The sequence below is a fragment of the Sinocyclocheilus anshuiensis genome, unplaced genomic scaffold (genome assembly GCF_001515605.1).
Source record: "Sinocyclocheilus anshuiensis isolate Anshui unplaced genomic scaffold, SAMN03320099.WGS_v1.1 scaffold1095, whole genome shotgun sequence".
NCBI lineage: Eukaryota > Metazoa > Chordata > Actinopteri > Cypriniformes > Cyprinidae > Sinocyclocheilus > Sinocyclocheilus anshuiensis.
In genome coordinates this window covers 786,725-801,929 of record NW_015544226.1, presented here as the reverse complement: position 1 = coordinate 801,929, position 15,205 = coordinate 786,725, and the positions used below count along the sequence as shown (strand labels likewise).

Genomic DNA, 15,205 nt, shown 5'->3' with positions numbered 1-15,205 from the left:
TAGAAGTGGCTGGAAGACCTGCCAAGAGAGCATTGCAATAGTCCAGCCTGGATAGAACAAGAGCTCGAACAAGGAGTTGTGTTGCATATTCTGAAAGAAAGGGCCTGATCTACCTAATGTTGTATAAAGGCCGTTGGCCAGCGTCGGGCCGACGGTGAGCGACGGTCGGGCTAGTTTGGTGTGTTCCACTCGTCGGCTCTTGTCGGGCTCACGTCGGCAGCAATTTGCCTGATTCAACATGTTGAATCGGCGTCGGGGCCGTCGGGACCATTGGCGCAAGTGAGAGAAACGCACGTGTTAGTTTGCCGTCGGCTGTAGTCTGTGCGGTGTGTTATGCCCGGTTCAGACTACACGATTTTAGCCCGATTTTGCTACGATTTGCTTGACGTAGGGTGTTGTGGGGATTCGTAAACGACAATGGGCGTCGGGACACAAGATTCCATCGTTTCAGCTCGTGTAGTGTGTCATAGTGGACGACAACCGATTCCGCGTCTGCAATGCTTAACGACAGAAAGACTAGCATGTTTAATTTTTTTTTCCGTCGTCCACGACGAGTTCTGTCACATTGGTGACGTTGACCAATAGCAGCACAGAAGCTCTTTCATACACAGGTTTCAAACATGGCAAAACGAAAGAGAGATGATGGTGCTGCTAGGTGGAATTATGAGATGGAGGAAAGGTTCGTGGAGCTGTGGCAACAGTACTCCTGCCTGTATGATGTGTCATCCAGGGACTACCATGACAGAACAAAAAAAGAAAAATGCTGACGAACTATAGCGGAAGCGCTTCAGCAATGTTTACACTCTTGTTCTTGTCCACGACACGACAAGATTTTAGGAGTCAAAATCGTGTAGTCTGACACAGTGACTATCGTGACCGACAAAAATATTGTGTAGTCTGAACCCGGCATTAGAGCGCAGCTTTTTGGTCCGACACTGCCGACGTGAGGCGACAACACCGTCGTCTTTTGTCGCCGCTAGTTCTTTGAAATCAGCTTGGTGTGTCCCGGCCCCATAGCAGATAGCCAGGAGGGTGAGAGTGAGCGTAGGTTATGTTGAAAAGTGACATGTGGAGGGGTATGTGTTGTGTCAGGAACCATGTTGAGGTTAAGAGTGAGGAGGAAGTGATCTTCTTGAGACTTGAGAGTGTTGACTTGAGACACTTGAGAGTGGAGCGGCCGGCGGGCTTGGTAGTGGAACGGCAGGCGGGCTGGAGTGTGGAGCGGCACCTGTTTTAGGGCTGAGGACTGAGAAGGAGCTCGGAACTAGAGACAGGAAAATGGATGTGGATTTGAGCGCTGACTGGCCCGACTGGTATGTGGGGTCTGCCCTGTTCGAAGTCCGTCTTCAAGCTCGAGGGTACATGGGAGGTGAAGGGTGGTCAGAACCATTGGTTATGCATGTGGAGGGTCCTAGTGTGGGGTGAGCTGGAGAGGCACAGTGTGTCTCAGGGGGCTGGATGAGGATGATTCAAATTTTCCTTTATTTCTTCTACCTCAAAATTAGAACCATTTAAATAAAGGATAAGATTAATTAACTCAACCAAGGGAAATTCACATGTAGGGAGATCACAACGGATCGTATCCTCATCCAGACCCATCTGAAAACAGACACCGAGAACAGCGTCATGCCAGCTCACCTGATAAGACAACTCAAGGAATTCCTCCACATACTTCTCCAATGACTGACCACTCTGCCGCAGACTCCACAACTGGTCCTCAGCCTTTATCATCTTTGTTTGGGTCCAGTGTTCTGTCAGGATGTCTACTGTGAGGTGCGAGGAACGCGGAGACATAGGAGTAGCAGGAATAACAGTCTTTAATAAACAAACCAAAGGGTAACACAAGGCAGGTAGGAGACACACATAGCACCAATAGACGTATAACACTGGACAAAGGAACCATTGAACAGACAACACTTTAAAGGGATAGTTCACCCAAAAATGAAAATTTTATGTTTATAGATTGTAGATAGAGTGTCAATGGTCCATTTGAGAGATAGGTGGAATGCTGTTCAGTTTCTTGCACAGACCGATCGTTTTGTGTCTTTACACATCAATGTATCGTCACGAGCCGCAGGGTTTAATTTGGTTTTGTTTGTGTATGTTTTTTTTAAGGTAATAGACGAGACACACCTGAATCAAATGAACACAATCAAACAAGGGAGAAACAAAACAGGAACACAAGTCTGACAAGTATATTAGGACACACCTCAAAGACTGTCTCTTCTCTTTCCGAAGGCATGTGAGAAGCAGGGAAATCTCCTTCTGTGCGAAGGGCAATGCTATGGGGCGTTCCATCGACAATGCACTGGCCTGAACGAGCCTCCTGCAGGGAAATTTTTATGTCAGGAGTGCACGTCTGGTAAGAGACTTCATAATTCAAACTTCAACAATTTAAAAAAATCTTGATGTAATTTTACAGTTTTACTGCTGTTTGACAGCTGGTTTTGTGAATGTTTTACTAGGTATACACTCATGCTTTTCTTGTAAGAGCCTGGCTGAGGACGTCAGGCGCTGTATGCTTCCAGGATGTGGGAAGTTCTACCATGGGGAGTGTGCTGCCAGCCATGCACCCACAGTACCTCTGAACCGGGCTTTTCGTTGCCCTCTCCACGCCTGCCTGTCGTGTTTCATCACAAACCCTACTAATCCATCTGTATCTAAAGGTTTGTTGTGCTTAGAGCAGTTACATTCTACATCAGGTGATGCTACATATGAAGGCTGGTTCACACTGCCCCAACAAAAACCAACAACTTCATCTGAGAACAGCAGGTTGGTGGCAAAAATATATTTTTCGTGAGTAATATTACATCCATAAAATGTGGGCAAGGTGTTATTTTTAATTACTACAGGTTTAAACATTTGAAAATACAGAAATTCACATTTGTTTCTGTAGATTTGGTAGGGACATTTACCTTATCATCATGACAACAATGTTTGGATGATGCTTTTGTTGGGGCAGTGTTCATTAGCATTGGTACACTACACAATTTTTTAAACCTGAACTGATTTCAAAACACTAGGCATCATACACATGCAGACTTTGTAAATGGTTACACAGAAAAACTGTCAAATAACTCATGTAGAAACGTGCCTCATTGCTAGGAGATGCTTGACAAAAGAAAATAATATGTGTTCTAAAATCAGCACAAAATAATCAAACTTCAACTGGATTGAATCCTAGTATGAAGATTAAAAATCAGAGTCTGTGCCAATCATACACTGCACAATCCTCGGTAAAATCTGCAGACTGACTATGACTTTTGGTAACTAAAATTGATTAACTAACCTGCTACAGACTGCAAATCAGGACAAAAATAATTTTTGTCTTAATTTTAAAATAACTAACTAAAATAACACTAAAAACTAAAATCAATCATTTTAAATGGTAAAAGTGAATTTAGGCATCACAACATTATTATTTTACAGTATGAAAAAATGATTATTCATTTCGAGATTTGCTGAATATAACATTTAACAGTGTTATTAATTTTTAATGAATACTTTAAGTAAGCATTATAATAAGGTAATCTAAATGTAAAATAGAGGAAATGATTATTAACAATTAAATATCCAATATCAAAACTATCCTAATATATAAAAAAAAGCCGATAACTAATATAGTACCAATATATCATGCTAACAAACATGTTACAGCATCTAAATCACACTTATTTTAAATTTGCATGCTTTTATTATGAAATTCACTGTATTTTGTGTCTTAGGCCAGCTAACCCGCTGTATCAGATGCCCTGTGGCATATCATGCCAACGATTACTGCATACCTGCTGGGAGTGTCACACTCACCGACAGCAACATAGTGTGTCCCAATCACTTCACACCAAGAAAAGGCTGCCGCAACCACGAGCATGTCAACGTCAGCTGGTGCTTCGTCTGCTCAGAAGGTTAATTCAGCTGCCTTGGACACATTTCCATTACAATTTGAACCTCTGATTTTATGTGCAATAAACCATTTATTTTAAATGGCTTTAGAAATACTTGATTCACTTCTCTCTACAGGAGGTAGTCTGCTGTGTTGTGAGTCATGTCCTGCGGCGTTTCACAGAGAGTGTCTGAACATCGACATGCCAGAAGGCAGCTGGTACTGCAACGACTGTCGTGCTGGAAAGAAACTGCACTACAAGGAGGTAGTGTGGGTGAAAGTTGGCCGCTACAGGTCAGCAACCACAAAACCCACTCTTAACTTCCTTCCCAATGTCATCAATTCCTGGCTTTTACAATCATTGTACACAACAGTTTCTGCTGTACTCTTTGATAGATGGTGGCCAGCAGAGGTTAGCAATCCCAAAGACATTCCAGAGAATATCCTACGCATGAGACATGATGTCGGAGAGTTCCCGGTTCTTTTCTTTGGCTCTAATGACTACCTGTGGACTTACCAAGCCCGTGTTTTTCCTTACATGGAGGGTGATGCCAACAGTAAAGAGAAAATGGGAAAGGGAGTTGACTCTACCTATAAGAAAGGTATCTTTTGTAACCGATTTCATTTTGCTTTTGCTGTTGGTAATGCGAGTGCACTGTTGCTTTTCTAATCATTTTTAGCTCGGTGAACAATAAAACTGGTGTTAAAATCGATAAATAAAATTATGACAATTCATGTTATTGCCCATATTAATGTTCTACACTATTCTGTATAAATACATGTAAAATAAAACGGAAAGCAGAAAGTCAATCATTTTAAATGCTACAATTCAGGAAAATCTATTTAAACATCACAAAATTGTAATGTACAGTATGAAAGCTAGATATTCATTTTGAGATTAGCTAAAGGTTTAATTTAATTGTTATTAAATTATTAATAACATTCAAGGTTTCTAAATATTACCTTTTAAATGAATATTTATCCAAAAATGAAAATTGTTATCATTTACTCACCCTCATATCCAAACCTGTATGACTTTCAGTCTTCTGTGGAAAAGAAAATATTTTAAAGAATGAATGTCTCAAAAGTCAATGTCAAAGCCAAAACATTGACTTTCATTTTACAGACTAAAAACATTTTTCAAAATATATTTTTTCATAGAAGAAAGTTATATAGAATGCAAGTGAGTTAGGTGACAGCAAAGATATATGAAATGCGTAAATAAGGGAAATGAGCATGTACAATTACATATCCAATAGTGACTTATACCCATAAATGATAATATCTTCAATATGGGCTGAGAACCAATATGATACAGACATATCATGCATCCCTAATAAAATCCAATGGATTTACTTTGAAAAAGAGACCTGAACCGATCTAGGGATCGGACTTAGTGCAACCACCCTAGAAGCTGCATAGAAACATATTACAACATCTGGAACTCCTTACCAACCGCATAGAAATGCCTTGACAGCCATTCACAACATTCTAGCATCCCGAAGGCAACTTGTGTAAAAATATGATTGTTTTACATGCTTCTTGGTGTAGCTGAAGTCAGTGCTCAAATGAAAAATGATTGCTGAAATCCAAATGTTCAATGTGGTTCAGCACTGGAAGAAGCTGCAGTAAGGTTCAAAGAACTGCAGGCTGAGCAAGAACTGCGGCAGCTGCAGGAAGACCGACTAAATGACAAGAAACCTCCACCATACAAACATATTAAGGTACATGCTCCTATGAGCCACTCCTATTGATCACTAGCTTTATATAATGACATCTTAACTTGGTCAATTCCATAGGTGAACAAACCGATTGGCAAAGTGCTGATCATTTCAGCAGACCTTTCAGAGATTCCACGCTGCAACTGCAAAGCGACGGACGAGAACCCCTGTGGTATGGACTCAGAGTGCATCAACCGAATGCTGCTGTACGAGTGTCACCCACAGGTGTGTCCCGCAGGTGAGCGCTGCCAGAACCAGTGCTTCACCAAACGACAGTTCTGCCAGGTGGAGATCTTCAGAACGCTGTCTCGAGGCTGGGGGCTGCGCTGTGTGCACGACATCAAAAAGGTAAAGCATTTAAATGACATATTATGTTTTGTTTTTTTTCCAAAACCTGAGCTGATTTCAGATGTTCTTCATGAGCAGTGACTATATAACTATTGGTGGAAGTATCTGCTTTTTAGCATGTTCACACTGCAGGAACTGGGAATGATTTTAGTTAACGGTACACCTTTTGGGGAACTAAATTAGCTTCTGATTTAGAGTAGGGTTCAACCCGGCACAATAGGAACTACCACCATATGAGCCACCATGCCATATGAAACACTGGCACCCGCCATTTTTAAAAAGCTGTGTAAACACACAGTTTACATTTACTTACTCCATTAACTAACTCCACAAACATGGTAAACCGCGATGGACCGGTGCCGAAGTCAAGGCACTTCTCCATCCTCCAGTTGTTGACATTGTTGAATGCTTCACCTAAATGACTAATGACTAATGCTGTCGTTCCTACTGGTGGTGCAAATGCAACCAGGAAAATGACCCTAGTTCTCAGGGGACTGCCCTGGTGGCTAGTTCCTATAACTGAGTTCTTATAACTGTGTAGACTTGTGTGTGAACAACAGTGCATGTGATAGGGCTTTAAACAGTCAAAACAAAGGTCCAATAGCTAGTGCATACACGCCAAACATATCCATCCGCGCTCACTGTCAGTAGAGTATACATTGAAGGGCTTGTGTTCTCAACTATGCGTGCGCAAGATGGAGCAGAACACGCCCAGATCTTAAAGGGATACTCCACCCAAAATAAAAAAATGATCTCATTGTTTACTTATCCTCACACTGCCCCAGATGTATATGACTTTTTGTCTTCAGATGAACTACTTATTTTTAGAAAAATAATCCATCTCTGTGTGTCCATATAATGCAAGTGTACGGGCCCCCAGAATTTTTAAACTAGAAACCATCGCTTCTAGCCAACTGTCATGCACGAGTTCATGAGAGGTCCATAAAGCTCAATTTGAGCCCATGTATGACAGTTAGCTGGAGAGTTTATAGGTAAAAAAAGGTTTAAAATATTAGTATATTTCTTACACACACCCATCATTTTGCGTGTAGAGATTCCTGCCATGTTCACGTATGAATGTGAGTTTTTCGAAGTGACAGTTTTTTTCTAAAAAATCTTTGTGTTCATCTGAAGAAAGAAAGTCATATATAACTGGGATGGCATGAGGGTGAGTAAATGATGAGGGAATTCATTTTTGGGTGGAATATCCCTTTAACGCTCACAGTTGATGCTTAGCATGTTATTAAGCTAAATCTGACAACAATATCATATATTTTGCTTCTCTTGCTCTAATCACGATTAAAAAATAACTCTTCAGTTCTAGAGTAAAAAGACTTAAAATAAAAACAAACTTTTTAATATTGAGCATTAGAATTTTTCTACAATTAATCCATCTCCTCCCCCTTAAAATATACAACCCCAATTCCAAAAAAACATTTTGTAAAATGCTATAAAAATCAAGAATCTGTGATTTAATTTTCTTTAACCTTTATTTAAGAAAAGATTTCCAATGTTGTCGCTGACCAACTTAATTGTATTTTGTAATTATAAACAAATTTTAATTTTGAATGTTCTAAATGTTAAAGTTTTTGCATGCAAAATTTTTGTCCAATCTTGACAATATTGATATAAGACTTTTGATGCTCAGCAGTCCATCGTCGTTATTGTCTGATTCTCCTTTTCATGATGGGCCATACATTTTCAATAGGAGACAGATCTGCTTGCTAGTCAGTCACATCCACGTGTCTACGAAACCACGCTGTTGTAGCACATGCAGAATGAGGCCTGCCATTGTCTTGATCTAATAACCATGGACTTCCTATGAAAGACGTCATCTTGATGGCAGTATAAGTTTCTGTACAATCCCAATATACGCCTCCATGTCAATGGTACCTTCGCACATATTCCAGTCACCCCCATAACATGACAGACGTTTGCTTTTGCATCTGTCACTGATGTTGTATATAATAATTTTTTTTCTGAATAGGAGTACATACTAAGTGTGCTGACAACCTAGTTATTATTTTCAGCCTTGTCACGTCCTCCTGTCGCTGTTTTTCCTTTTTTGTCTGAAGTAAACAAACTTTCACTAACATGACATCCGTATAAGCATCTCAATTCCTGGAACTTTCACTAACACTGGTGAAAGTCTGGATGGTCCCTTTGGTCTTTGGGAGCTAGAATTTGATGTCCGTTTTTCCCAAGAATAAGCTTAAATGTGGCACACATTTCCACTGTCGTTTTGACTATCTGAGATGAGCTCTGGCCCAGAGAACCTGGCAGCATCACTGTATAGAATCGATGTAGAGGTTTCTCCTTGCGAAACAGAGATTCAAGTTGCATTTCTTAATGCAGCAGCAGACTGTGGTAAATGACAGCGGTTTTCTGAAGTACTCCGAAGCACATGTGGCTATATTTAACACCACAGCATGATGGTTTCTTATGCAATATCATCTGAGGGCTCAAAGGTCAGGTTTCCTGCCTTGCCCTGCATGTACTGAGATTTCTCTGGATTCCCTGAATCTTTTCATAATATTATGTATTGTAGTTGGTGAAAGGCCTACATTATTTTGCCATTTTTATGTGATTTTTGATTTGTTTGACACTTATCTCATGACACATCGCACAAAGTGGCTTTGCTGGCAAAGACTGAGATGCTCCTTTTATACCCAAACATGATCCCCTCACATATTACCAATTCACCTGCTTATTGTGGACTGTTTCAAAACAGTTTAACTTGGATATTCTATAACGTTTTCACTTTCATTTTGCGTTGTGTTGCAGCCATCAACATCAAAATGCATTTAAGCTGGTCAGTGAAAACATTGGAAATCTTTCATTTGTACTTTTGTCAATTAAATAAAAGTTAAAGGGAATTAACAAATCACAGATTCTTAATTTCACTGCATTTTACAAAATGTCCCAACATTTTTGGAATTGGTGTTCGTTTGTCCAGTCTGCTTTCTAACAAATTCGTTGTTTTCAATGCTCAACCCAAGGGAGGATTTGTTAACGAATATGTTGGAGAGGTGATTGATGAGGAAGAATGTCGTGCCCGGATTAAACATGCTCAGGAGAACAATATCGGCAATTTCTACATGCTTACATTGGACAAGGTGAGATTACACCACTAGTTTAATTTTTCTGTGATTTCTGTTATTGGAAACTTAATATGTTGCTTTGCATTTGCTGGAAGGATCGAATTATTGATGCCGGGCCCAAGGGAAATGAAGCCCGTTTTATGAACCACAGTTGTCAGCCAAACTGCGAGACGCAAAAATGGACAGTCAACGGAGACACACGTGTTGGGCTTTTTGCGCTTACAGATATCCCTGCTGGTAAGTCCAATTTCATTTTTATGTAGAAGACATTGTAGTACAGCCTCTCATTTAAACGACTTTCGCAAAAACATTTAAGTGCTGATGTTTTCTTCCAAGGCACTGAGTTAACATTCAACTATAACCTTGAGTGTCTGGGCAATGGGAAGACAGTGTGCAAGTGTGGTGCATCTAATTGCAGTGGATTCCTGGGAGTGAGGCCAAAAGTAAGGAGATGATCTCCAGGGGTTATCTTTTATACAGTATAATATCATGTCATAACTAAAGACAGACTGATAATTGGTTTGACCAATTTTTTGTCTTGGGATTATAAATATTTTATTATTATTATCATTATTAAAAGAAAAATACAGGGGAAAACCAATAGTCTGTTTATCGCAAAAATTATAGAAATATAAATAATGATAACAATAAAGTAAAACATTTAACCGTTATCAGATACTGAAGCAAAAATATGTATAATTTCTATTTCATAATTTCTAAGGTAATGTAATTTTTCACAGAAACGTTTTTGGTATCTAAATATTTTCTGCTTTGATAAGTGATTGTAAATATACATCAACTCTGTGTCTATCAGAACAACCCCCCATCAGATGATAAAGGCCGTAAGCTGAAGAAGAAGTCTCAGATGAAGCGTAAATCCCAGCAGGAAGTAATCAAGGAGCGGGAAGATGAGTGCTTTAGCTGTGGAGATGGAGGACAGGTTGTGTCCTGCAAGAGGCCAGGCTGTCCTAAGGTTTACCACGCCGACTGCCTCAATCTCACCAAGAGACCCGCAGGTCAGTCTTGAAGTAGTCTCAAACGGACCATTCACTGACCATGAAGTCACTAGTGAAATAATAAACGAAGTTCATACATGATCATGCGTTATGTGTTCTGAAATCATATGACAGTTTTCTGTGAGGAAGAGAGGAAATTTAAAGGGTTAGTTCACCCAAAAATGAAAATTATGTCATTAATTACTCACTCTCATGTCGCTCTAAACCCGTAAGACCTTCGTTCATCTTCGGAACACAAATTAAGATATTTTTGATGAATTCTGACAGCTCTCTGACCCTCCCAAAGACAGCAATGTAATTACCACAATCAAGGTCCAGAGACGTAGCAAGGAGATCGGTAAAATTATCCATGTGACATCAGGGGTTCAACCATAATTTTATGAAGCTACGAGAATACTTTTTGTATGCAAAGAAAACAAAAATAACGACTTTATTCAACAATTCTTCTCCTCCGCGTCTCCCTGGTACCATTTTGGAGAATATCCACTGAACGTAAACAGCATATGCTATTCTGTGTCAGCTGCGTCACGCGGATACGTTTTCTACATTGTTTATGCTTTGATTTGACAACGTATCCGCGTGATGCAGCTGAAACAGAATAGCATACGCTGTTTACGTGGATTTACGTGTGAGTGGATACTCTCCAAAATGGCACCAGGGTGACGTGGAGTAGATGAATTGTTGAATAAAGTCGTTATTTTTGTTTTCTTTGCGTACAAAAAGTATTCTCGTAGCTTCGTAAAATTACGATTGAACCCCTGATGTCACATGGATTATTTTACCGATCTCCTTGCTACATTTCTGGACCTTGATCGTGGTAATTACATTGCTGTCTATGGGAGGGTCAGAGAGGTCTCAGAATTCATCAAAAATATCTTAATTTGTGTTCCGAAGATGAACAGAGGTCTTACGGGTTTAGAACGACAGGGTGAGTAATTAATGACAGAATTTTCATTTTTGGGTGAACTAACCCTTTAAGTAAATTCACTGTAAATTAAGACAAAATGATATCCGATTCATTTGTGACTCAGATTTCTTCAATGAATCAACTGATCTGATTCACAAACCCAATCTGAACGTTCACTGACTCAATGACCCTTCGCAGCTGTTAACAGCTCACTGGAGGGGAAGATTATCAGTGAATAACTTGCTTTGCCTTTCAGGCCGTTGGGAGTGTCCTTGGCATCAGTGTGACTTGTGTGGACAGGAAGCAGCTTCCTTCTGTGAGATGTGCCCTAGCTCCTATTGCGTCAAACATCGAGATGGCATGCTTTTTATATCCAAACTGGATGGGCGCTTGTCATGCAGCGAGCATGACCCCTGCGGCCCCGAGCCCCTGGAGCCTGGCGAGATCCGGGAATACCCCCCGGAACTCAAGACAACATACCCTATAAACTTCATCAGAGCTGCCAAAACCAAATCCACAACCCTAAACACTACAGCTGTCCCGCAGGCTCCATCTCCCCCTGATGCAGCCCCTCAGGTCTCCTTTAGCCCCTCCGGCAGCCCTCCACCACTTGACATGCCTTTAAACTGTGCATATTCATCAATTTCTCCCTGTGGAGAAGAAAAAGCAGAAGAGGAAGAACGTTTGATACAATTAGAAAGGGATGGTGAGAAGAGCATAACTCAAGAGAATTCGGAACGATTGATGATAAAGAAGAAAACCGAAGTATGAAGGTTCAATTTATAGAAGCAAACTAACCTGAGTTGACATTTGCCAACAGACATTTATAGCCATGTTCTTGTTTTCTCGCACTACTTTCGCTGAGGGTATCTGGTGTACTTCAACTTTTCACTACAACATACTTGAAGATGGTACACAAAATGGTTTGCATCTCCGTCAGTAATCTCTTTGATGAAGAGGACACAGATTGACGAAGTTGCCACAATGTTTTCGAAAAAATGATTCAAACACTGAACAGAACCCACTTTATACGACGTCATGGGATATCAGATTGTAGCCAATATTACATTTTGGGGACTGTGAAGAATGTTGGACATCCCCAAAAAAGCAACAATGAAGAGAATGAAGATACAGTATTTAGGGAAGGGAGTATTTTTTCCTTGGAAATTCCATTGCCTTCTTCATTAGGTCAAATAATAATGACTATAAACTCATTTACCAAAACTAATTTGTGCTGTATATTTGCTCTGTGAGCAAATGGTACAGAATGTAATCTTAGGGTAAATTTTACTATTGAGTAAGTGGTTCATAAACACTGCCTGGCCAAAAAAACAAAGTTACTGAATACTGAAGAGTCTAGGATTGGATAATTATTGCTGTGATGTTTCTGGCATGTTATATGTTTGGCAACAATTCTTTTAACCCTAACTGATGCACTGCATAGCTTTTTATTTCTTAAACAACTATGTCAAAAGACGTACCCATGTCCATATTTCTGGATGACAAAGTTCAATAGGCCCAAATTGTGAAAGATTGGCCACCATAGAGTCCTGAGGGGGAAGAATTGTTGCTAAACATATAGCATACCAGAAACATTAATCACTGAAATAATAATACAATTCTAAGTATAAATCCAGACAGTGACTTTTCTTTGGCCAGCCTCAAGTATACTTCAGTTTTTACGCGAAGGCTATATGTGCGTGTCACGTAAATTTCGTGATCAGCATAGTACACATGCACTGTACATGTGCAGACCAATTTTTGTAAGTGTGTGTACTCTGTATGCTCAGCTTGCACATTACTAACTATTTGGTGCTGTGGGATTACAAATTTAAGAATCTGTTTAAAAGATAAAGTCATTCAGAAACAAGCCGTTAGAGCCTAAGTGGCACGGACCACATCAAGTGATGTTGATTACAGCAGCTGCAGTGTTGTGTCAGGGAAGGAAAACCTGGACTCATGTTTCACACTGTAAAGTTGTTCCTCCACCTACAGGGATAGGATAGGACACACGGACCAGTGAGGAGCCCAGGGAAGAACCGAATGCAACAGGCTTCGGGGGACAACCCTGCGGTGAAGAATCCCTCGTAGGCCTTCCCCATCCACTAGTCCATCCTTACCTCACTGTTGTTTAGGTGTCGCAGCAACCACCTCTACTGAATGTATCCCTCCCCCTTAAAATGTATATAAACTACAATGTATAACTGCCTTAGTCAGACTTTTGATGACTGCAGCGCCACGCAGCGCGTTCTCAATAAAGAACTCTGCTGAAGATACCCAAGAGTCTCCTGATCTCTGCTTCGACAAGGAAAAAGTTTCCTACAGTGCACAATGAGGCAACATTGGGCTAACCCATTGTTTCGAAAAAGAAGTATAGGAGACTTTAGGGGGTTAAGAGATACACACAACCCTAGTTTAAAATAGTACAAAGAGTTTTTATCGGTTCTAGAGAGAAATAGCACAGACATTAGACAAAAGTGAACATTTCTAGCTAGGCATTTGCGTCAAAACTAAAGTTTACTTTGGACTTAAGAGTGCAGTAAATTGATCGTAATTAATAAGATTAAAATGTCAGTGTCTCGATCCTAGCCAACTGTTTCAATAACTTGAAGACTATCATTTTGAAGCACTTTTCTATAATAATCCAAAATTTGCCTGCTAACATGTTAAGACAAAAGCAAAATATTTACAAGTATGCTTATAATTTATTTGAGATAATTTCCCAGAATTGTCTTTGAATTAATCTTTGCCAAACTGGCACAAATCCAGAACTTGATGCAATTCACAAAGGAACTGTTTTGATTGATCATATCCACTGATATTCCCAAAATTCTTTGGTGTAAATTATTCTGTGACTTTAAACATGAACTGTGTGATTTTTTTTTGTGGCATCCAACGGTTACAAAACGTTCAAACAAACAGGAAATCCTGTCCCAACTTACCAGTCATTGAGAAAGTGCAACTATGCACTGGATCTCTTAACTGGATTAGTCAGATAAGTAAAAGGATGATCTGTTCTGTCTTGCTGCATATATTTTTATACATTAAATCTATATGGGAGAAGGTGACTGGCTTTGCAAGCCTAATAAACACTCCCAGTCAAGTTTTTGGCATTTAGTGAATTCATGTTAAATTTTCCATAAAGGCTGATATCTTAAATAATGTTCAACATACAATTTGAACTAAAACCGTGTAGTGTAAAACACTATTATTGGCAACAAAAGCCCTCTAGCCTTCTGTAAAGCTAATGTATAGGACAAATGATTGTGGCTTGTTGCATGTCTACACTCAGAAATTTCTCGGCTGGTTTTCCTCACCCCCATCTAACTGCTCAAGTGTTCTTCATGATGAACAGAATTTCTTTTTTTTTCCTTAAACTGTATTTATGTATATAAATACTTAATACTTAATAGTTTTAACGCTGCTCTAAGAGTCATTCCACAGTATATTTCAATCAAAATTCAGGCAAAAGGGAAAAAAAATATCTGTTGCCTTGTTAAGAGACTTTAATTGTGCTGTAGTGCTTTGTACAGAATAAACAACAGTACACACTTGTTGCTTCCTTGCTGCTGTTTCTACCATCCTTCTAGTTTGACCAGAATTGTATTTTTTGGTTAATTTATTGCATTTGCCAGACATTAATTGTCTTTAATCAAATGTGAGTAAAACTGTTGAACTGTAAATCTCACAAAAACGGTCAACAAATGCTTGGGTGATATTTCATCCCAAAATAAAAACTAATTATATTTTCAGGATAATTCAAGTGTTTTGAATTGCAACACTAATTGCATGACAATTAGGCACATTTCCACATGCAATTGTCTTCAGCCTGTAATTTTTTTTTTTAGGCAGAAAAAAAGACCTTTCTCATTACTGTAACACAAAAAAACAGTATATTGTAAAATGTAAGTATACATAATGGTAGCATTAATTGCATATATGCTGATAATAAAAGCTTAAAGCCTAAGCATAATAATAATGAAAAATGTTGTACCCAGACAGGATGATTTAATTTCTGTATTACAGTAATGAGAATTTTTGGGCAGAATCTGGGGCAATTGTCATTACAATAGTGTTACAATGACAAAATCTTGCAACCAATTTAATTTTCTTTGTGCAAAAGATCCTGAAAGTGCAGCGAGTTTCTAATGTGATTCCGTTTCATATCATTTCATTTAATAATTTCACTTTAATTTCTATGAAATCTTGGCTGAAGCTTCATTTTTATA

General features: G+C 39.3%; 1 protein-coding gene across 8 annotated transcripts in view; it reads left to right on the top strand.

Annotated features, from left to right (window-relative positions):
- The window catches only part of LOC107697366 (histone-lysine N-methyltransferase, H3 lysine-36 and H4 lysine-20 specific-like), a 36,655-nt gene extending 23,869 nt beyond the window's left edge, over window positions 1-12,786 (top strand). For 7 of the 8 annotated variants that reach the window (XM_016498133.1, XM_016498129.1, XM_016498130.1 and 4 more), the window contains 12 exons: window positions 2,239-2,362; window positions 2,466-2,666; window positions 3,726-3,905; window positions 4,021-4,177; window positions 4,280-4,485; window positions 5,495-5,607; window positions 5,683-5,952; window positions 8,952-9,068; window positions 9,149-9,290; window positions 9,390-9,496; window positions 9,868-10,069; window positions 11,233-12,786. In XM_016498133.1, coding sequence (XP_016353619.1) covers window positions 2,239-2,362; window positions 2,466-2,666; window positions 3,726-3,905; window positions 4,021-4,177; window positions 4,280-4,485; window positions 5,495-5,607; window positions 5,683-5,952; window positions 8,952-9,068; window positions 9,149-9,290; window positions 9,390-9,496; window positions 9,868-10,069; window positions 11,233-11,747 — 2,334 coding nt within the window. In that variant the 3' untranslated portion in view covers window positions 11,748-12,786. Of the gene's footprint in view, window positions 1-2,238; window positions 2,363-2,465; window positions 2,667-3,725; window positions 3,906-4,020; window positions 4,178-4,279; window positions 4,486-5,494; window positions 5,608-5,682; window positions 5,953-8,736; window positions 8,765-8,951; window positions 9,069-9,148; window positions 9,291-9,389; window positions 9,497-9,867; window positions 10,070-11,232 lie in introns of those variants that run through there. The other variant, XM_016498132.1, reaches the window with a different exon arrangement.
- The last annotated feature ends 2,419 nt before the right edge of the window (window positions 12,787-15,205 follow it).